Source organism: Fusarium sambucinum, chromosome II (genome assembly GCF_050947815.1).
Source record: "Fusarium sambucinum isolate potato_lamoka chromosome II, whole genome shotgun sequence".
Classification (NCBI taxonomy): Eukaryota; Fungi; Ascomycota; class Sordariomycetes; order Hypocreales; family Nectriaceae; genus Fusarium; species Fusarium sambucinum.
Window position 1 is genome coordinate 7,551,403 of NC_139293.1, and position 21,166 is coordinate 7,572,568.

Genomic DNA, 21,166 nt, shown 5'->3' on the forward strand with positions numbered 1-21,166 from the left:
AAATGGATGACAATGAATAGCTAATAATAAATGTTGATGTCATGGCCAGTTCATTGAAACTCCGCCTTGACATAGGTAACATACGACCCCCATCTACCTATGAAGTAGCTTAGTACTTATTACTTATTAATTCCTCGTCATGATACGTTCTTCAGACCCCATCAATAGATACTTAAATAACGAATTGCCCAGATTCTTCCAGCTGCAAAAGAGATCTCTTACACTTTCACGTGCTCTCGGATTCAACGTCATACATCCTTCAACTCCAACCTCAACACCAAAACTTACATCTTCAACTTCAACTTCACTTACTCTTCCTGTTCAAAAACGCAGTTTCACTTGTTCACCACAACCACATTCACAAGAACCTATCTTTGCAGAAATGTCTTCCAAACTCATTCCTTCAGACCCTGACCACGTGATGGTCATTCGCAATGTCACGCCCAACATTGCAACCTTCTCAGTCCCCTTCTCGCGCTTTGGAAAGGTCAAGATTGGTGGTCGAGGCACTTTAGGTATGCTTCTTGCCTCGACTCATTATAAAGCTGCACTAAACTGACACACTCTATAGTCAAGCTTACTTCTGGAGGTCTTGCTGTCTTCTCACCAGTAGCGCTCACAAAAGCTACGCAAGCCAAGGTCATTGAGATGGGAGGTGATGTTCGCTATATCGTCGCCCTTGACTATGAGCATCACATCTTTATCTCGGAATGGGCAAATGAATACCCATCAGCCAAGATCATCGGCCCAGAGGGTCTGCCTGAAAAGCGTGCCAAGCAGACCGACGACCCCAAGATTGGTAACGAGGAATTTGCTGTCGTCTTCAACAAGGAGACCAAGCGAGAGACTAGGATCGACCCGGAATTTGATGCTGATTTCGACTACGAATACGTCGACGGCCACGCCAACCTCGAAATTGTCTTTTGCTACAAGCCCGAGCGTGTCTTGATCCAGGCTGATCTGCTCTTCAACCTACCACCTACTGAGCAGTACAGCAAGGTCCCCGAAGCAGAGCTCCCTGATGATGGAGCTGTCGGCAAGCTTTTCGCCTGTGTTCAAAACCCCCGTGGCGACACCAAATGGCTGCAGCGCTTCAACTGGTATTTGCTCGCCAAGAACCGTGACAGCTTCAACGACAGCATGGCTGTTATCGCTCAGTGGGATTTCACTACCATGATTCCTTGCCATGGAGATGTTTTGGAAGGCGATGGAAAGGAAGTCTTTATGAAGGTGTTTGATTGGCATATCCAGGGTGGCAAATAGATGCACAGTAGATGATTCATGCACGAGTAGCGACAAGGAGTTGGGATAATGTCACAGAGAACAAATCAAATCAATCTACCCGAAATTAATGCTTTTCTTTTTTACAAAGGCAAGAGTAAGCCACAGACTTGGTAGTAACATATAATACAAAACAAAAAGCATCAATTACAAAAATGGGTATAATGCTAACTCGAAGCCCGAACACCATTGTTGCAGCAATCGTCAGCACATTTACTTTTTCCCTTATCCAATGTACGCCTTATCACACCCTTGCCTCTGTCAACGACCGTCTCATCCGATACAAATTCCCGCTGTCGCGATGACTCTGCAGCAGAGGCACTTGAAGGCTTTCTGGTACTTTCAAGGTGAGCTGTCTCGGGAGCTGGTATTGGTTGCCGTGGTCTTGATCTTGATGGAGGCTCAGGCTCCATTTCCACGAATCCAAACATGGGAGAAGCAGTCACCAGTTCCCCTCCTTTATAAAGATAATCGCTAAGCTTCCCAAGGATCGCAAATTCGAGCTTGAGTTTGACTGAATATCCGACTGCCTTTACGCCTTGCTGCCAAAGAGGATTGTTGGCAAAGCCAACTGCGAGCAGCGCAACGTCGATGAGTATGAGCAGTATGTTTATGAAAATAAGATGCCATAGGACACGGCTAGTTCGGTATTGCGGATCCTTTGTTCTTATGATCTTGGTCGTTTTCCATAGATAAATGCCAGATAGCACAAAATTCTGTACGCAGAATACTGTCATTTGGACCTTTTCGACCTTGATATATGCAGCATTGCGGTCGAGTCTCTGTTTATGGCCAATGGCGAAGATGAGGACAGTGATTGCGCTGTGCCAAATGGCAGCGTTGATAATAATCATCCACTTGGTAAAACACAAAACTGTTGGGTTCTTGACAAGTAGTACAAGTCGGGAGTACAGGACAAGTGCTTGACCAGTAGTCACCAGCATCCATCCGATATCGTTGATGATCATGTCCGGTACGTCGCCAACGATGTCAAGGTAGCGGATCAACCAGCCAGCCGCGTATGGCAGGATACCGATAGAAGCCGCAGTAAGACTCCAGAAATACAAATCGCTGCGTCTCCTGGATGAGGTGAAAATCAGAGCAAGTAACTCGATGCCATTGTAGAGCGAGATAGTGGCGCAGATCTGTCAAGGAGGTTAATGTTAGTCAGTTGCTCGAAAGGTAGATTATGAGGGATTCGTACAATGACCATTATCGCCTCTAGGGTATATTTCCCGTTGGGCATGATCCTCATCATAACATCGTTACGACTCTCATGAGCCATTTTGGCCTACTTTGGGCGCGGTGAGGCCGTGTCATGGGCTGGAGGAGTAGAGAACAAAGCTCTGAAAAAACGAAGCATGAGAAGGACCAGCTATAACTAAATTATAGTGACAGTCAACACAGGAATAGTTATGACGATTTACACCGCCCCAAAGGAGCGTACTGTAGATCTGTGTTAGGTACCCAGGGTGCTCTGTATTGCAATTTGTAGGTAGGGAGAAGAGCTGAGGAGACTGGTGCGCCAGCCTCCAGGTCAGTACGGATACAGGGTATGAAATGCCTAAAAGGTCCTGCGGATGTCTCCGAAGGAAACTCATTGATTGATGAAGCTGCTGGTGTGGCTGCTAGGTTTGAGCTATGCACTTTGGAGGCTTGGAGTCTGCTTTAGCTCTCTGATCCTTGTCATGAACCAGAGACGGGTAAACAGGCGCGGATGGACGGCATTCCGTTGCAGGGGACGAGGATAGAGAGAGAGAGGCATGACTGCCGGGGCCAATAAATCATAGGCAGTAAGATCTTCTTTATGCAATCTCCATGAGACAAAAAGACCAAGTTGGATATATTTAGTGCCTATCATCGGTACTTGCTTGTATAACTTATTTGACCAGTGATGATTGACGAAGAAATGAGCCGTCTTCAACATTGCTGCCTCATGACTCGTCCAAAATACGAAGGAACTTTGATGCATGAAAAGACTTGTATATTCGGTTAGCCATGCAAAGAAGCTTTTTGATTAATCGACAGGCTTGAAAGTTTATCAACAGCCCCTGCTTCTAACAGAAGCAAGCAAATTGGCAATTGAGTAGAACAGCAAACTTGCATTATGCTAACTTGGTAATGAGGACGGAGTACCAAAACTTGTCAGTTACATATATCTTAATTTGAAAGTGAATTGGTTAAGGATTGGAAGACTGTAGATATATTGTCTTAGATGTCGTGATACTAGTCCCCATGTGACCTCCCCCACAATCCCCAACAGTGGAGCACGTAAGGTACCTAATAGGCACCTCTTATCTTATCGTACCTCTGCGACAACTACGCCGTCATTCTCCAGTACCTACCTTTACTCCATGTTCCAACATCTTCTGACACCAATTTCTACCTGCGCAGCCTGCCCTTCGACTTGACCGTCGTTTTACTGCCATTATATCTTGAACACAGAATGATATAGAGCGACATGGCTGAGTACGGGCGTATGGACCCGTTCTCCTTTGCGGGTTCCAAGGATGTCCATCATCCTGTGAGTATTCGCATGTAAGAAAGGCCTCTTCACAACCAAAGCCTGGACTGACATCTGCAAAGAATGAACCTTGAAGGCGAGGAACCCCCTTATAAGTTTTCAACCCTTCTCGAGCGCCCAGACTTGCGCCACATTGGCTCCAACAGCAGGTGCGCCGCCATGTTGATGATCTCTAAACCACCTTTGCGGCAGGCTAACTAGAGCTGCTAGCCCCAACTCCGACCTCTATGTTACTGTCCAGGTTTGGTCCGGCTCCAAGCCCTTGACTGTTCCGGTTCAAACTGCCTACAAACCCTTCCGATCCGAGCGAAAGTATGATACCCATAGAGTTTGAGGCGCCATATGCTGATCGAGATGATAGATGGAACGAGTGGATTCAGCTGCCCATTACTTACGACTCTCTACCGGCCAACTCATGTCTGGCAATCACAGTATGGGATCTTTCGCCGGTGGGCGGAGATGGGGCCATCGGCCACGCCATTCCCTTTGGAGGCACGACTCTACCTATGTTCGACGACGAAAATCAAGCACAGAAGGGACGACAGAAGTGTCTTGTACACCGACATGAACATGCAGATGGAAATGATAATACGACGACACCTGCGCTGGTTTCGGCCAAGAAGAAAACATCTCGAAAAGGACAACTTCCTCCCCTGGACAAAGATGCAGAGGAGTTGGACAGGATGGAGACGTTGTTCAAGAAACACGAAATGGGCGAGATACCTCGGGTTGACTGGCTGGATCAGATGGTTTTCCGGAGCTTTGAAAAGCGAGGCCTACAAGCCGCAAAATCGTCCATGAAAATGCTCCAGAGGCAACGAGCCATAAACGGGGAGAACGATACGGAGGGCCAAGATGGTGAGGAGAAAGATGGACGCCCAGGCCAATCAACATTTTTACTGAACGTTGAGCTTCCACGATTTGACTTTCCTGTCGTTTTTGCCGACCACGAATATGGCCCTCCTCCTATATCGGCCCTCCAGAATCTCTCAGTCTCCCAAGCCAGCATCGCCCACCGTCAGCCGCAAGTTCAGTATGGCCCTGGTATCAATGCGTTAGGCGAACACTCTACAGCTCTTGGGGGTCGACTGATCAAGGTTTATGATCCTGAAGCTGGGCATAGAGATAATCCTGCAGAGGCCAAGCACAGAAGATTGTTCCGAAGCTCACACCGACATGGTATTCTTGACAAGGATCTGAAACCGAATGCAAAGGTTCGAGATGAGCTTAACTTGATCATGTCGTACTCTCCGACCCATGTCCTCAGCCCAGAGGAAACTGATTTGGTTTGGAAGTTCCGCTACCATTTGACCAGAGACAAGCGAGCTTTAACCAAATTTGTCAAATCAGTCAATTGGGGTGATCAGAGCGAATCAAGGCAGGCCATACAGGTACTTGGTCGTTGGACCGCTATTGACATCGACGATGCTCTCGAACTTCTTGGGCCATCTTTTGACAACTCTGCTGTTCGTTCCTACGCTGTAGAGCGACTCCGCAAAGCGGATGACGAGGAATTACTGCTATATCTGTTGCAATTGGTACAGGCTCTCAAGTATGAGCACATCTCGACTGAAACAGAAGAGGAGAGCTGTCACGATTCATCGTTGGCTCGCTTCCTAATCCAACGTGCGGCAGCTAACTTCATGTTGGGAAACTATTTCCACTGGTATCTGATGGTAGAGTGCGACGATCCGAGTCCCGAGCAAGGTGTCGATAACCGCAACATCTACCGAAAGGTTGCTTACGATTTTATGGTTGAGCTTGTAAAGCAACCAGACGGCCAAGAGACGCGCAAAATTCTACTACGCCAAGCAGAGCTGGTCGCCATACTCTCAAGGATTGCGCAAGAAGTCAAAACGTCGAACGAATCTGTTGCAAAGAAGGTTGACAAGGTAAAGCATTTCTTGGCCGACCCAAAGAATGAGCTCCTTACCTTCGATCCTCCTTTGCCGATGCCGCTTGATCCTTCAGTATTGGTGACGGGAATTATCCCAGATCAGACAGTGGTTTTTAAATCATCGCTTAATCCATTCAAATGCACATTCAAAACAACGACGGGAAGCTCGTATCCTATCATCTTCAAGCTAGGCGATGATCTTAGACAAGATCAGCTTGTTATCCAGATTATCACTCTTATGGATCAGTTATTGCAGAAAGAGAATCTGGATCTCAAGTTGTCGCCATACAAAATTCTGGCAACCAGTACCTCGGCTGGCGCTTCGCAATTCGTGCAATCGGCAAGCTTATCAAGCATTGTCAACAAATTCAAGAACAACCCAGCTTTGGCTTATCTTAAATATCATAACCCAGATGATAGGCAACCTCTTGGTGTTAGACAGGAAACCTTGGATACATACGTGAGGTCCTGCGCTGGTTACTGTGTTATCACTTACATCCTTGGTGTCGGTGATCGTCATCTGGAGAACCTTCTGCTTGCGCCCGACGGCCACTTCTTTCACGCTGATTTTGGATTCATTCTTGGCCGAGATCCCAAACCTTTTGCACCGCTGATGAAGCTTTCAAAAGAAATGGTGGATTGTATGGGCGGCGTACAGTCGGAGCACTACAAACAGTTCAAGCAGTACTGTTTCCTGTCATACACGGCACTACGCAAATCATCGAACCTTATCCTCAATCTCTTCAGTCTTATGGTTGATGCTAATATCCCTGATATTAGACTTGAGCCGGACAAGGCAGTACTCAAGGTTCGAGAGCGCTTCCATTTGGAGTTGAGCGAGGAAGAGGCGCTGAGATATTTCGATCGGGTTATTGAAGATACGCTGACAGCGTATGCGCCCGTTGTCATTGACAAGTTGCATGAGTGGGCGCAAGCTTTCCGGGCTTAGCAGTCCTAATGACACAATCTCATCTGGTGATGGAGTTGGGGCGTTCTGGTACACAGGCAGTTAAAGCATAGGTTAGACAATGGACTAGTAATTTGATTTTGTATATGTTCGTATATGCACGTGAGTATAAGTGTTGTTTATATCAAACATCGAGACTTATGTACTCATTTCACCTTTTGCTTTTTGTTTGGCGTCGCATACTTTACCAGCCAGGAGCTTACAGGCATCATTACACCGTTGTTGGCCTATTTTTCTTTTTTGTCTCATGTCTCACCAAAAGTAAAGACACCCTTGCCCTTGCGGAATCCTTGAAGGCCCTGCTGCACAGCATTGCGCAGAGTCTCCTCTTCTGTCTCCCAATCCCACTTGACTTCCTCAATAGGGACGTCGCGGAACTGACCTGAACGAATAATTTGGAGGATGTCGTTGATTGCGTGTTTTCTTCCGGTTGGATCCTGCTCGTTCAGTCGGCTCAGCCAGAAACCAGTGAAACGGATATCCTTGAATATCAGGAGACCAAGAGGCAATTGGACGGGTTGCTTGGCCATACCGCCGTATGAGACCAGGGTTGCGCCGTTGCCAAGAGATCGGGCGATGGCGGTTGCTGACTTGCCTCCAACGCAGTTGAGACCCAGTCCAATCTCCTCACGGCCTTTGCGGGTGATCTCGGCGAGCTGGTCTCTCCACTCACGGGATAAAAATTGTGACTCAGTGACAACGACATCTGCGCCGAGATCGAGGAGTTCCTTCTTGAGAGTCTCGGTGGCCTCGGAAGTATCACGGTCGCGGATAACGTTGATGCTCCTCAAACCCCAGAGCTTACCGAATTGGATGGCGGCTCGTCCAACACCTGAGTTGGCGCCGTTTTGAATGAACCACTGTCCGCTGCCGATCTCAAGTGGGCGCATACCCAGGCCAGCCTGAAGACCAGCACTGGGACCGTAATGTCGCAAGATCCGGTAGGCAGTAGATGGGTTGACACTGACAGTCGCAACCTGTGTAGGAGTCAGGCCCTCTTTATCAATCTTGATGAACTTGTCGGCCTCGTCGACGGCGTGTGTCCTCCAGGTTCCGAACTGGCCAATGGCAGGAATAACCCAATCGCCTTTCTGCAGCGATGAAGAGGGCGAGCCGGTAGAGACGACCTCGAAAACACCTTCGTTGCCAGGAATGGCAGAAGGTTCAGATGTTCCAATCAGAGAAGTGAAGGGAGGCTTGGAACCATATGTGCCTTGGACGGTGTTGATATCGGCGGGGTTAATTGGAGCGGCCAGCGTTCGGACGAGAACCGAGTTTGAAGGGATGGATGGCGAGATGGAGTGAGTATGAAGGCTGAGAATTGTCTGTTAGATCGTTGTGCCTATTGAGAGGAATGAATTACTCACCCAAGGACATCAGAAGGCTCACCGGGCTTAGAGAAAACAAGGGCCTTTGCTTGTGTGTAGCCATAAGGACCCGACTTATATCGTGCCGCAGTGATGGGAAGTCTTGTCATATGTTGAGCGCTGAGCTTTACCGAGGGTCTGGTTAGCCCGGAGGCGAGCGGCCTAAGGCGCAAACACTGTGAGCTGGCCATGATGAATGAATAAATTAACAATTATTCTGTAGTTGTAAAAGAATTGCTTGTATAGTATCCGTAATTGAAGTTGCTTTGCGACTCAAATCAACCTCTGACGAAACAGGTTCAGCCGAGCTCAGTCCAAATTGACGAAAGCTCTACAAGACTATGACGTTAACGGGCAAGCGACCAACGGGTTAATCTATGTACCAATCAAAAAATGCGATTAAGCGGGGTCATAAAGAGTGTCTGAATATCGGGGTCTAGAATCGAATTGTGGAAAATTGGATCCCTTCATCAATTGTGGAACGCGGGGGTTTCGACTTTGGAGACTGGGTAAAACATTTTTCTCTGTAATAGGTAGTAGGTAACTGAGAAGGGAATGGGCTTGCATATTCCCACTGTCTTAGTTTATCACTATAGAAAACTCTAGGTACTTGACGATACTTTTGCATTTCATCCGGTCCATTATGACTCGCGATTATCAGGGGAAGGAAATTGTGTGTACCCATTCTAGCAGATTTCTCTCTTTGCTAGACGGACCAAAGGGAGGGCATCCAAATCTTGAATCATGTAATGCTCAATCTGCAAAGGCAAAACAATTGATGAAACATGTTTTAGCGTCTTTCCACTCTGTTCCTGGTCTCCTATGGAAACGCAATCCAGTCAGATCATTCTCTTTTTATTAATAAAGTATCTGCTTTTATAGTATAGGTTAATATGCCGAGCTCTTAATCAAGTTATACGGCGACATAGGAGAAATTAATCTCATCTCGGAAGAAAATTATTTTGCCGGTATTATAGTGCGGCTCAGTACTCTGTACTACGGTATAATTCTCAAATTATCGACATGGACTATTATAATGCATCACGGTTGTCTTAGTATAGTATGATCTTGAAACATAAGACAAGGCATATCGCTGCTCACAACATGAACACTGGAGAAACAATGACGGCAACAGTAGTGGAAATAGATATATCTGAAACGCTGCCAACGCAATTTCTTGGTCCCTCATCATAATCGATGACGATTGAGGTTTGTGGTGGTTAATGATGGCGGAAGATGTGGTTGAGTGAGTAGACCACGATATGGTCTGCCGAAAAGCCCCGAAACAGTCCAAGATCCCATGGGAACCCCTCCAGGTATCAAAGACCGGGAGAGAAAACAAACACTTGTTGGTAATGGTCGGCTATATCTTCTGGTACTCCAGAGTATACATGACTGAACTGACTGGGGCTAACGAAGTAGTTGTGTTTATTGCATCTGAGCAAAGATGAAGATCTCGGGATTAGATAAGACATCTCTAAGATCTTGAAACGCTTGGAATATATTCAGATTGTCGAGACGTCCACAACCTGGTTGAAACATACGTCACTGGGGTATTTGAGTTTGGCATTGGCCTACGTCTGTGGCGTTATAGTACTAGGAGTATCCTCACAGCGTTGGAAAAGTTGTCTGATAGAAGCATAAGAAAACAAAATTATCAAGTCAATTTACGTTACTTAGGCCGGACTTTAAGGTCATTTATTGTTGTTTCTTAAAGTCAAAGGCCAACTTTTCCATCTATAGTAGAGCACTATACTGTACGACAGAAGAATGTCCTGCTTGCCGGGCTGCCTGCATTGAATGGGAATGTAAGGAATGGGGCCTTGATGGCGATGAAGCGTCTAGACGTTGTTGTAATTTTAATCAGCAATGCTATAGTATATACAACCTCGATATATGTCGCAACAGTTTTGAATACTATAATTGCCTAGAAATAAGTATAACAGAGGTAAGTATTACCTTATTATTTAATAATTGCCATTGAGTGATTGTATGGCAGTTGGAGTTGGAAGCAGGTACTCTAGATGTACTTGTACTTCGTAAAACCATTGCCTGCGGGTTGGTCCGCTATTCCCCATAGAGACTAATCCCATGGGGCCCATATTGGCATCCCGAGTTCTAAAGAGGACTTGTCGAACCCAAAGTCGCCCAGCGCCCAACCCGCGTGGCTAGCAGCAGGGTCCAGGAGAGGGCGGGCTCACTGCAGTCTCTCAGGGGCAGGCCCAGAAGAGGAAACAGTGGGTTGCACGCGAAGCTGCAAGTATTTCCAATGTATCCCCATTAGAGCAAGTGCAAGTGCAAGTGCCAGCCACGGCATTTCTCCACTTACCTCAACCCACAGTTCCTTCCAAGACCCAAGACCCCGTCTTGCACCAATTCTACCTGTCTTAGCACCCTAGGTCAAGTAGGTTAGGTTAGTACCTACCTTAGGTAGTTTAGCTAACTGTACTTGTACTTTTGAGTATTCTTTCTTCAGCAAAGACGTTTCTCCTCCCTCATCATCTTCTCAACAACCAACCCTCCTCTCTATTCTATCCTGTGTCTCCTTTGCGAGCGTTAAACATCACTATCGCAATTGTCCTTCTTTTCGTCGCATCAATTGCTCTCTCCACGACCAGGGCCATCATCATAGCATCCAGAAAAGCACGCCACGCCGCGTTGCGAATCCTTGCAGCTTGCAGTCAACCACAAGCCACCCGACCCTTGCTCCAATTTTCCACCACCTCCATACTGTACAGATCCATACAGCATACATACACACAGATACCTGTACTGCACATCCTGGACCTGACCTGACCTGGGTTGAGCCGTTGATCAAACCTCTCCTTTCTCGTCGCCTTGTTCTTGCGGGGAGTTGAAACTCTGCTTCGTCATCTTTTTGCAACTGTTGCATCCCAGTCGTCGATTGCAACTTTATCGAGACTTTCTGTTGCTAGCTCAATTCTTTTCTCTTGGAGCTTCTCGATACATACTTTCTCGCCAAAACCCCTTTCTGATTTTTTGGTCGACAGTCTCCATCTGCCAGGTTCTAGAACCCGTCCGATCCGTATTGTCTTCAATCAACGACCTAATTAACCAAAATGTCGTCTCTCTTTGGTAAGAGTAGCGGAGGCTCACGCTTCCAGCTACCTGCCCTCAACCTCAATTTTGGCAGCATCACAGACGGCACCAATATCCCACCGCCTCCGGATTCACCTGTTCAGAAGGTCCCAACGCCTCCACAGACACCGCCCCCCGTCGAGGAAGCCAAGAACGAAGCCCCCAAGGAGTCGACACAGGATACATACAGCAGTGTCACCGAGGACGTCGGCAACAGCACACCGCAGCCAAGCGTTACTGCTTCTTCTAATGGTAATCTCGCTGGAACCAAGCGCAACGCCGACGACGATGCTCCACTGAGCCCAGCTGCTTCAAGCCGTCAAGGCAGCATCCGTCGCCTATTGAGTAGGACCATGTTGAATAACAGTTATGCAGAGGGCCAGAAATCATCGAACGCAAGTGTCCAGTCACCCCCACCCGGATATGCTCGCCCAGCCAGCCAGGGCGGTGCGAGCTATCTCGACGAGCGCAAGAACAAGAGAGCCAGCGGCTGGTTCAGGCGCATGAGAAGCGGAGATCCCCTCCCCGACAAACGAGCCAGCACCATGTATATGGAAGAACCTCCTCGCGCTACGACTCCCCAGAAGCAATCAGGCCCGCCGCCTCCCATGATACCCGAATTAACCGATATCCAAAAGGACAACGGAAGCCTGGGCTCTGACCTTTTCAAGAACATCAAGTAGACCGACAAAGCTTTTGGATACCTAGAACTAAATCGCACCTGTTCCATACCACCGTTTCTGGCTCGTCAGCCACCCTGTTTTTCCCATTCAACCATTTACATATTCAAAGACCAGAAATTGAGACAACAAGACAAACAACCATTTTACACCTACCTATTCCTATTAACGATCGAGCCTGCAGCTTTTACGGCGCAACGCGAGCCGATCTATTACTTCTTTTGGAACAACACGTTTCTCTCAACACAGCGAGGACGATGTTTTCGGCTTTTGTCTTGGAGGAGAGGGTGTCTGTGATAGACAAGAAGATGTAGAAGAGAAGGAAATCAAGAGCAGTGCAGTATGATGAAGACGGCTCATCAAGATACCCAACTCGTTTCGCGAGCTCACTTATCCGGTGTGCGATTATGGATTTATTTTCTTCTTCACTGGCCTTGCTTTAGTTATCTACGCTATTATGATACAGCACTCAAGTGTACCATCATCTTATGGGTTTCATGTCAATATCTTTCATTTATTTCTTGCCACCATCAAACGAGTGGCTTCCGTTATTGCAACCAGGAGAACGTGCTTGTGGAAATCCTTGTTTGTAAGAGCTACCAGGCTACTTCTAGTCAGCCAATGTCCAAAAGATTAAAAGGGAGTTTATGTCTGCTATTTTGGGTTGTACGAATTCATTTCTGAAGAAGAAGTCATCTCAATCAGCAATTCCGAATGTGTGAGGAAACAGAGCTTCAAGAGGCCTAAAAGTGCCAAGACGATGGTCTAAGCTCGGTTTCCAGAGAGAATCTTTGTTGATGTTAGGTATGAGGCTATGCTGAACTGGACCCTAGATCCTGACTATCCACGGTGCTCAGTCTGATCCATGCGCCAGAAGACTGACTCGGGATCTTTGGGATAACAGGGCTGGCTTGCGTGTCGTAATACAGAGCTGGAGCCAGAATATACAAGCGAAGCGATCTACGTCACTGGTTCTAAAAATACCGTTTGTTGAGGGATCTGTGTGTTCTACTTATCCACGCATTTGAACTACCGTTGAGGTCGTGGCGGCTTGTACGTGGGTCCAACATGTAGAAGGTCACGGTCGATTGCAACGAGCATTCGATTATACATTCAAACCGTCATTCCTGAGCTTCTCATATATCTGTGCGGTGGAAGCTGCATAGCCGGGTACCATGATGCCTTCTCCAGTAGGAGCCGGTGCATTGTAGAGAGGTACAACTCTTGTTGCACCCTTTGTCACTTCAAGGATGGTACCGTTGCCAAGTTCCGGGTCAACAACAAGTTTCCACATGCCTTGTGCCACTTCCTCGGGACTGATGAGCACTGTATCCTCTTCTAGCATGATTGCTTTGGTTGGGTCTTCGCTCCATATAGGAGTCTAGTTCTGATATCAGCAGCCATCGCGAGAGATCACACGTAGATATGGAATGAACTTACCGCTGCAGCTCCCGGAGCTATACATCCAACGCGGATGCCAAGTTCATCTCGAAGTCCTCCTAGCGATCTCACAAACCCGTGCAAGCCGTGCTTGCTGGCAAAGTACAAAGGCGTTGTGATGGCCGCTGCATATCCGGCTATGCTGCCGACATGTATGAGACATCCCTTGTGCTTTGTCTTTGTCCAGTATCCAATAGCAAGTTGGCTGAGCCGAATGGGAGACACCAAGTTCACGTCCAGAACAGCATAATGTCCGGGATCAGCATCAGCATCATCCCGAGAAACACTGTCTTGGTTACTCTCCGTCTTCGGAGCTTCCCAGAACGAAGACCATTGAGGTTCAAATATTCCCGCTCCGGCGACGACGATATCAACGCTGGGAAACTTCTCCAAGGTAGTTCCCCATGCAGTTGTCAGCTGAGGCCAGGATGCGACGTCCGTCTCTTGGAATAGTACTCCAGCTTTACCATTGTCGCCTGTGAATGGGTGTTGTTCCATGAGTTTTTGGGCTTCGGATCGAAGCTTGATATCTGCTATGAGAACCGAGCATCTATTCTCGAGCAGTACGCGAACAAAGCATAGGTTGATGCCTGTTCTCGTAATTAGTCTCAGAATGGTTAATACTTGTCATATCATGGCGAAATCATACCAGAGCCTCCGCCTGTAACGAAAGCATATTTTTCATGTGTAGGCGATGACATGTTAGCTAGTCCTCAGGATTTCGGAGCTTCGGTCGAGTTGCGATAATTAATTGACTTGAAATTTGCTTTTCACGACCAAAACATAAATGCCTGAACAGTGGTAGACTTTGTGGGGGAGCATATAAAAAGACGGTGGATGGCTAACAAATCAGAGTGTTGTGTGTGTTGTCAAACTTAAATCTATGTATGTATCCTCCTCACCCTTGGATGCACCTGAGCTGTTCCGGTCACACTTCAATGCAGTTAGGCGTTGGCCTTCTCTTCATCTGCAAGTATCTCTACTGGGATCGGATCATCCTCTGGTTTCCCTTCTCGGCATGCCCACCCATCTACCCTTCGCAATGTCTCACGACTCCAAATCCGGTTCATGACCGACAATCGGATAGGGACCAAAGCAATAATGATCAGTGGAAACGCAGGAGCTGCAACCGTCAGAGTCACACCAAAGACAATACCAGTCATGGTAATTTGAGTGATGGTGTACATGTGGATTCCAAGCCAGGTAACACCAGCGGGAAGTTCAGGAAGATCGGATGGTGCAGTGAGAAGATTAACAACCCGTTCCAGGACAGGGTTGACAGACAATGACTGATAGCCCATAAAAAGAAAGAGCCCTGCTAGCACAGAAGTCTGTGTAAGACCTAATAGTTTCTGCAGGGGAGGTGATACAAAAATGAGAATCAGAGCAGCTTGAATGAAGTGCGAGTATCTCTGCTCATAGGTCCTTGCAACGTGGCGGGGTGACTCTGGTTGCTCACCCTCTTCAGCAGGAGGACTCTCGAGGACGTAGTGCATCAGCGATTCGGAGTGGAGAGGTGCTTGAGGGAGGAGGCCGTTGGCCGGAGGGATGCCGAGAATACCGCAGATTATTGTAGTTGTTCCCAAGAGAACCACATCCCAAGCATAGCCGCCTGGCTTCTTAGTCCCATATCGCTCTACAGTGCAGATGATGCTACTGATTTCATGATCGAAGTAAAACAAGACTGTAACGATGGCACCTGGAATCATGGACAGGAACACCCACTCGATGGGCGCCTCCCAGAAACGAACAAAGAATGTCGCCCTGTCAGGGTTTGTAGGCCGGAAGCTAGTCTGCACCTCAAGACGAATATGATCCAGGGAGGCTAGTTCTCCAATGTATGGGATTCCAATCCAGAAGATGATGGAAATGGCAGCCGCATACTCTGTAAGACCAAGACGAACGTAGCGATGGAGCATGGGTTTCCATGAGTTTGCGGTTGACAATAAAATGGCCAGAAGACAAGTCCCTAGGGCGCCTAGGACAGCATAGAGGAAGGCAGCGAGTGAGACTCGAGCATGGGTGCGCTTTAGTTCCATAGCAGCCTTGTGGAAGTAGATGACACTGTTGAGCAAAGAAAAGATGTCGGCGCTGAAATGGGTGACATATTGCATCGTCCAGTCATGGGCATTGAAGATGGCCAGGAGATAGTGCATCCACCCGGCGTGGATAAGAGTCCATGCCATGACAGGCAGAAATTCGACCTGTTTGTTTATGTTAGGACTTGGTTTGGTGCTGCTCATGTAACTTACATGGAAATGCTTGTCACATAATTCGTAAACGTTCTCGGCCAAGACTGAGAAAGGACCAGTCACGCCAAGAATTGTCAGTGGTTGACCCGAGAAACTATAGTCTTGTCAGCGTGTAGCTCAGCTGAGCCTTTTATTATTAGTGCCACTTACAGAGAAAATATGAGACCGCAGAGGCCAGTGCTGAAGACAACCTCGATAGTGCCCCACGACTTTCCAGTCAACGTGTACAAGTCACTTGCAAAGGTGATGCCGGGCAGAAGATTGGTGAAGAAGATGTAGACAGCACTCGCAACCACCTGCTGGTTAAAGACTTGCCAATCTGACAGGTATCGACTTTTGAGGTTGATGACGTCCTCTTTTAGCAGTCGAAAGGGACGAAGTTTGCCATCGTTGCCGAAATACTTGCATGATCGATTGCCTTGATTAGGTGGACCTGCTGCATCTTGAGCGTTGGTGTTTGGTGTGATAGTATTAGCAGATCCAAAGGTTGGCCTTCTCTCGATGTTAATCGAGTCTTGAACTGGTTCAGTCTCAGGCCTAGCCATTGTTCACGTCAACTTTGACTACAACAGCAAGACAAAACTCGGCGGTTCTGATGCATCTTCCCTTGACTCTGAGTGAGGGCTCTGAGGCAATTTATCATTCTGGTCCCAGATGTAAAGCCTGGTCTTAGCTTTTTCTTGGCTTTGGAATATTTCTTGGCGTTCAATGGTTATTTGCCATCTTCCCTTGTCAGTACGAGAAACGATTCGATCATGTTTAGTTCATGCTTTAGTTTATAGTCTCTTGAGTCGCCGCGTGGTCGAATTCAGAAACTCAATTGGTTCGGCATTGAAGAGAGGTAGAGTGACGTCACTTTCAGCTCTGTCGTACATCTGCACGTGCGGAGGGGCAAGGCTGTGAGTAAAAATGGGGCATATAAGCAAGGCTGAATTATAGATTTACCAGTCGTCTTCTTTTTAAGGGTCCTTGAATATCCCATTATCATCATTGTAATATTTGGAGTTTCTCGACATCACTCCCGCATTCAAGATAACATGCAAAACACATGACCTCAGGAGACCTTCTTGAACAAACCGATACAATGGCGCAATTTATTCCTCGGCAAACATTTGGCCTACCAAACTCAATTCCCAAGACATATTACCTAGGCCATCATGCTACAGCCCAATCTGGTATGATCAAGAGACTGAACAATATACATCTCATCCTCGAATGCCGCGATCTACGTCTCCCATTGACTACGAATAATCCCATCCTCGAACAATCCCTTGCCGGCCGCGAGCGAATTGTTGTCTTCACAAAATGCGACCTCACAACCAACAGACCCGAGTACGTCAACGCTCTGCGCAAGTTATACGGCGATCGATTTGTGCTCTGGAATAAAGAGAGCGAAAAAACAACAAAAGACCTCCTTAGAAAGGTCAAAGATGTTGCGCGCGCAGTCGACTCAATAACGGGAATGAGGGCCATGATCGTAGGGATGCCCAACGTGGGGAAGAGTTCATTGCTCAACACATTACGGAGTAACGGGCTGCCGCAGAAAACTAAAAAGTCAGCCAAGACTGGGGGGCAACCAGGAATTACGCGCAAGATCGGCACGAGCGTTCGCATCGTGGAAACAAAAGGCAACGATCCGCAGAGAGGTGTTGGTGAAGGGGTATTCATGTTAGATACTCCAGGTGTTTTCGTGCCATACGTCGATAACCCAGAGACCATGATAAAGATTGCGCTCGTGCAAGGCATCAAGGTTGGCCTGGTACCCTCAGAGGTCCTGGTAGACTACCTGCTCTACCGCCTCAACAAGATCGACCCAGCCTTCTATGAGCAGTATTCAAAGCCCACAAATAGCGTTGAAGAATTACTTACTTCCATTGCTACAAAAACGGGGAAACTGAAGGCCGGGGGTTCACCCAACTTCCATGGAGCAGCCAGCGTATTCCTGAAAGATTGGAGAACCGGGAAGCTGGGCAAGTTCATGCTCGAAGATTTAACGGACGAAGCAATCGAGGAACATCAACAACGATTGATAAATCCCCCACTCAGCATGAACCAGGCTAAAAAGCAGCTGAAAGAAGCACGCGCACAAGAAAGAGCGGGTGCTTAGATTCATGAATTCAAGACTTGATCACTGTAAAATGTATCTGTATAATAGGGCATTTTTTTCATGTACACTACTGTCTAAGCATATTGTCTTACATCATACTCAAATTCGTGTTGTCCCTTACCCACATAACCTTTCTTGCTGAAAATATGCAGGCACCAATGACCAAGTCCTTGAGGCGTGCTAGGGTATATATAGAATGATAGCCGGAACACCAAAGGGTCCTTGCCTCGATAGAGTGCTTCCAGTCAAATGACAAACAACCAAAACCCTAAGAAGAACGAAAAACCCGTGCCTGCTGCATCAATTTTGGATGCTGGTGACGCCGCTGGATGTACCTTAACCTTAAACGCCTGAAATAATAACAACCGAGCACGTATCCCTTGCTGTAGAGACTCCAAGATGTGCTGCTGTGAACCTGATCTGTGTTATCAGGTATACTGATTCTGCCATTTGACCATATCTCTTGTCAGAACGTCCATCATTTCCATGGGGTTCAAGTCTTTGAACTCTTTACCCTCAGATGACTCCCGGGTACTTTCCTTGTCAGCAGCTTCAGAGCTCATAGTCTTCTGAAGCGACACCTCCCCATTACTCGTGTTCTCATTCGTCACTGGCAAAGTTTCGGCTGCAAGGTCTACTTGAGTCCTCGAAATAAAATCCATAATGGCGCCAACACGCCGCTTCATGTCAACCATATTCAACTTGTGGTGAATGGCCGGCTTCGACTTGCCATGTCGATGTTCACTCGTTGGTTTCGGGTGAGCCGGCGTGGGCTCGTCACTGATCTTCTGTATGTCTCGCGACATTGACCGCGCTGGTGACTCGCCTTCTCCGTCTCGATCTCTCGTATACTGGTTCCTGCCCTTGCCTTTCTTGTGAGCCGTTCTTCCGCCACGTTTCTGGATGCTTGAAACAGGCTGATGACTCGCAGGGGGTGTGTCGGGTACAGGCTCGACTGGCGCGGGTGTCTCCATAATGACAGGTGCCTCAATACTCTTCGTGGCTGGGGGTTTGACTGTGGCAGGGGGCGTCTCCTCGGCAGGATCTGAGTCTAAGTGATTGTCAGCCTCAACTGTACCGTAGACATCGTTGTTCATCTTACCCTCTCCTCGTCGCCTTTCTGCGCGGCCTTTGCGTTTGTCTGCGGCCTCTTGTCTCTGGCGCTCTTTGTCTTCCTTCTCAGTTTTAGCCCGCTGGTTCTTGTTGTTCCGAACTCTCTTCGTTCCGTTACGGGTATTGATTTCGTCCTCCGACTCATTGTGAGTTTGTACTTCGGCCGGTTCGATTGGAGGCGAAGGTGACCTAGAGCTGGTCCTTTGCCGCTTGACGCTTATCGGATTTCTCAGCGACGCCAACTTGTCGTCCCGTGGACGAGCGTTGACAGCTACTGATTCCTCACTGTCGCTGCGTCCTCGTTTCGCTCGTCGGGTTAATATTTCTGATCCATCTTGAGGTACGTCTTCTTTGCTTGCTTCAATGGCTCTCAACAATTGCTCATCTTCGTATGCACGGTCGCGGCTATTCATTGTCGATCGACGCTTGGAACTTTGCGAAGCGGAAGTAGGGCGCGAATTCTTGCTCGTCCCAGTCTTGGGTGAGCGGTTGCCTTCCTTAGCGATCGAGGTAGCTCGGGAGGTCGCGCGCGACGGACGATTATGAGGAACATATTTAGACCATTTTTGACTGAGAAAGATACTGTCAGCGCAAGACGATCGCAATGGGAGTGCGCAGCGAAGGGGAGTGAAACAGGTAGTCGGGGTAAAAAACAGAATTTTCAAAAAATGAACGTCCCAAAGACATATTGACTGAACAAAGTCCAACCGGAATGACAAGTTTGACTCACCCATTGCTTGCCGTATATATCTTGTGGAGTTCTTTGCGACATTGCTCGCAAAAATACTCATCAGGAGAGCTCTCGGCGCTAAAAATGCCTACACATGCGCCGTGCTGCCAGACTTTACAAATGTCGCATTGAACGAAGAAGCCGGTAACATCTTCGGTGAATTCAATGGCATTGAAAAAGTCCAAGTCGGCACCTTCGACAGGCGGACGACCTGGATACTCTTCAGCATCACAGATGCATCGAACAGCCTCGTCCTCCTCTTCTTGAAGGTCGTCGCTTCCGTTCACCATGTCAAAGTTGTCGGACTTGGAATTTTTGTTGTTATCGTCTTCCTGGTTCCGCTTTCGCCTTCGACCAAGGAGGGTATCGTCAAGATCTTCAAATGGCTCCGAGGATAACGAGCCGCTGGGCGTGGACTTGTTGGAAGAAGGTTTAGCGACAGATCTTGTGTTCCGCTCGACTCGACCCGACGTGTTTGAGGATACCGATGATTGCTGTGATTGAGAATTGGTGATGCGGGCTCTCGATGACCGTCGCGGCGAAGGTGGTGCCATTGAGGGAGTAGGATCACCGAGGTGAGGTGGAATATGAGGAGAAAACAAGATGGTAGAAAGGGTAGGGGGTCGACGCCTCGTTCGACAGACGACGGCGCGTGTGACACTATAGAGTAGACAGGCTCTCTCCGATGTTGGTGGTCACGTCAGAAGAAGGTAGAATCGCGAGAATTGAACGTAATGCAACAGCGACCAAGAAGATCGTGGGAGCTGGGTTGGTGAGCGACCAGCGACGAGTGCGACTACTGGAACAAGAAGGTAGAGCGTTCGTATCGAAGACGGGGTTGGCAAGCAAGCATATCGAGAATGCGCAGAAACGCTATGAGTATGACACGGAGAGATACCGTAACAATGAGGTGGTATGTGCCGAGAGAAGAGTGGGCGGAAGCTTTCTTTGGAGGAGAAGGAAGAGAAGAGGCGCGGACATGGGCTTGCTCAAGCGTGGGCATGGGCATGGGAAAGTGGGCAGGAAGGTGGGCGCGGGTCTCACTTGCCTAGCATTGCTTCAGAAAGACCTGAACCGATGGAACCACTCCATATTACAAGACCACCTGCAGGGCATTCTAGCACTCACTGAACAACCCGCTCAGTGCAGCACCGGACTTGCAAGCTCCAGGATACAGGGGTCTTCCGGAGCACTGTGCATATGTGCTTGACCATTCAGAAGGCACACTGAAAAATTCTAGTCCCACTCACCGTAACAAACTCGAACCTAGAAACGTCGGGGTAGCAGATGAACTTCCATGACTGTTGGAGATAAAGCGAAATCAGCTAGTTGATGAACGACTGTTTAGACAGGACTCCTAGGTCATTGCTTATTTGTTTCCTAAAACTTAAATGTGAACGTTTCTGATGCCGTCTTGTATTTGCCAGTGTCGTCAGGAACCTTGTTTTGTTTGCTGATCAAGCGACTGAACCCCCACAGTCGGCGGTTTGTTTCCACTTCCATCATGGTCAGTCAATGAAGTCAGTTTTCACAGATAATATCCGTACATATGTATCAAATGTTCTACCGTGCATACCCTGCAATCCATTCATGGGGATTCTCGGGAGAATGACATCAGGGAGACATTGAATGCCATGGATGTACGTTAAGTTCCTGGCGACACCACACGAAAACCGGAGAGGCTAGTCTATAGAGCACCATCAACGGTC

General features: G+C 47.9%; 9 protein-coding genes across 9 annotated transcripts; 4 read left to right on the forward strand and 5 right to left on the reverse strand.

The window, feature by feature from the left end:
- Nucleotides 1-382: 382 nt before the first annotated feature.
- Nucleotides 383-1,263, forward strand: FSST1_009413 (uncharacterized protein; the record flags this gene model as incomplete). Its single annotated transcript, XM_083226383.1, has 2 exons — nt 383-515; nt 572-1,263. 2 exons carry the CDS (start codon nt 383-385, stop codon nt 1,261-1,263), a joined length of 825 nt encoding a protein of 274 aa, XP_083085374.1.
- Nucleotides 1,264-1,448: 185 nt separating this feature from the next.
- On the reverse strand, nt 1,449-2,566 carry FSST1_009414 (uncharacterized protein; the record flags this gene model as incomplete). Its single annotated transcript, XM_083226384.1, has 2 exons — nt 1,449-2,426; nt 2,486-2,566. 2 exons carry the CDS (start codon nt 2,564-2,566, stop codon nt 1,449-1,451), a joined length of 1,059 nt encoding a protein of 352 aa, XP_083085375.1.
- A 1,176-nt stretch (nt 2,567-3,742) lies between these two features.
- Nucleotides 3,743-6,651, forward strand: FSST1_009415 (phosphatidylinositol 3-kinase VPS34; the record flags this gene model as incomplete). Its single annotated transcript, XM_083226385.1, has 4 exons — nt 3,743-3,819; nt 3,868-3,954; nt 3,998-4,117; nt 4,167-6,651. The coding sequence occupies 4 exons, from the start codon at nt 3,743-3,745 to the stop codon at nt 6,649-6,651; spliced, it is 2,769 nt and encodes a 922-aa protein (XP_083085376.1).
- A 263-nt stretch (nt 6,652-6,914) lies between these two features.
- FSST1_009416 (MDR family NADPH-dependent oxidoreductase) lies at nt 6,915-8,227 on the reverse strand (the record flags this gene model as incomplete). The annotated part of the gene is made up of 2 exons (XM_083226386.1): nt 6,915-7,983; nt 8,037-8,227. 2 exons carry the CDS (start codon nt 8,225-8,227, stop codon nt 6,915-6,917), a joined length of 1,260 nt encoding a protein of 419 aa, XP_083085377.1.
- Nucleotides 8,228-11,116: 2,889 nt separating this feature from the next.
- FSST1_009417 (uncharacterized protein) lies at nt 11,117-11,818 on the forward strand (the record flags this gene model as incomplete). The annotated part of the gene is made up of 1 exon (XM_083226387.1): nt 11,117-11,818. One exon carries the CDS (start codon nt 11,117-11,119, stop codon nt 11,816-11,818), a length of 702 nt encoding a protein of 233 aa, XP_083085378.1.
- Nucleotides 11,819-12,920: 1,102 nt separating this feature from the next.
- On the reverse strand, nt 12,921-13,956 carry FSST1_009418 (SDR family oxidoreductase; the record flags this gene model as incomplete). Its single annotated transcript, XM_083226388.1, has 3 exons — nt 12,921-13,196; nt 13,256-13,845; nt 13,905-13,956. The coding sequence occupies 3 exons, from the start codon at nt 13,954-13,956 to the stop codon at nt 12,921-12,923; spliced, it is 918 nt and encodes a 305-aa protein (XP_083085379.1).
- A 243-nt stretch (nt 13,957-14,199) lies between these two features.
- FSST1_009419 (uncharacterized protein) lies at nt 14,200-16,052 on the reverse strand (the record flags this gene model as incomplete). Its single annotated transcript, XM_083226389.1, has 3 exons — nt 14,200-15,459; nt 15,508-15,601; nt 15,658-16,052. 3 exons carry the CDS (start codon nt 16,050-16,052, stop codon nt 14,200-14,202), a joined length of 1,749 nt encoding a protein of 582 aa, XP_083085380.1.
- Nucleotides 16,053-16,591: 539 nt separating this feature from the next.
- On the forward strand, nt 16,592-17,614 carry FSST1_009420 (protein MTG1; the record flags this gene model as incomplete). The annotated part of the gene is made up of 1 exon (XM_083226391.1): nt 16,592-17,614. The coding sequence occupies one exon, from the start codon at nt 16,592-16,594 to the stop codon at nt 17,612-17,614; it is 1,023 nt and encodes a 340-aa protein (XP_083085381.1).
- Nucleotides 17,615-18,042: 428 nt separating this feature from the next.
- FSST1_009421 (uncharacterized protein) lies at nt 18,043-20,011 on the reverse strand (the record flags this gene model as incomplete). Its single annotated transcript, XM_083226392.1, has 2 exons — nt 18,043-19,297; nt 19,458-20,011. 2 exons carry the CDS (start codon nt 20,009-20,011, stop codon nt 18,043-18,045), a joined length of 1,809 nt encoding a protein of 602 aa, XP_083085382.1.
- Nucleotides 20,012-21,166: the final 1,155 nt, after the last annotated feature.